This window comes from Octopus bimaculoides, chromosome 6, assembly GCF_001194135.2.
Source record: "Octopus bimaculoides isolate UCB-OBI-ISO-001 chromosome 6, ASM119413v2, whole genome shotgun sequence".
NCBI classification, from domain to species: domain Eukaryota; kingdom Metazoa; phylum Mollusca; class Cephalopoda; order Octopoda; family Octopodidae; genus Octopus; species Octopus bimaculoides.
In genome coordinates, this window is record NC_068986.1 from 84820550 (window position 1) to 84821462 (window position 913).

Here is a 913-nt window from a genome sequence, read left to right on the forward strand (position 1 = left end):
AAAGACCTTATCGGTAAAACCATTTAGAATCATAAATATATAGGGATTAGCAGTATCCTGCTTCTCCAACATATGTTGGAGAAGCAGGATACTGCTAATCTCTATATATTTATGATTATATATATATATATATATATATATATATATATGTTTAAGTATATGTATGTATGTATGTATGTATGTATGTATGTATTAATATACGCATATATATTACTTTCGAAGGAATACATAGGTATAATACTATAAATATGGATTTTTGCACGATTTATTTCTTATATCAACATCACGTATATTTCAAGAGGGAAGGAACATGACAGAAACATTTTTCACTCAATAAATTTCTGTTTAAAATCTTGAATCTAGCACAAACGAATTAATGCGTAACATGTTCTCTACAATGATTTTATAGATTTTAATCACCCATTCTATGAGAACATAGTTTTTCTTTTCGTTTCCGAAGCAAAATTTTGAATTTAAGAAACAGTAAGATGCAATGTGATATACTTTGATATTTTGCCAGGTAAGAGTGGTGTATGGTTATTTGATTTGAGAGGTAGATATCAAAGAACTTCCAAATTACGTTGCCTCAAATGGTATGCCAAAGATGAAGGTGTCTCAAGATTTAATACCTGTCCATGTTCGTTCTGGCAAGCTTGGGCAGATTTTCGATTTTTCTTTGCATCGCGGAGTGGTTGCTTCTTTTCAATAAGATCTCCATCAGTGGTAAGTTATTCCTTCGAAATTTTTAAACAAAGAAAACAAAACTAAAATATTTTTTACTTTATTGAATTGTTCTATTATAATTGAACTTTCAGTTTACCAAATGCGTATTATTCATATTTATTCGCTAGTTACTAACGATCAGTTGTTTGTTGTGTGTTTGTGTACACACACACACACACACACACACACA

General features: G+C 29.9%; 1 protein-coding gene across 1 annotated transcript in view; it reads left to right on the forward strand.

Annotated features, from left to right (window-relative positions):
* Positions 1-913, forward strand: part of LOC106877398 (mucin-4) — a 49009-nt gene that overhangs the window by 11503 nt on the left and 36593 nt on the right. Inside the window, exon 6 of the mRNA XM_014926292.2 lies at positions 521-723. Coding sequence (XP_014781778.2) covers positions 521-723 — 203 coding nt within the window. The remainder of the gene's footprint in view (positions 1-520; positions 724-913) is intronic.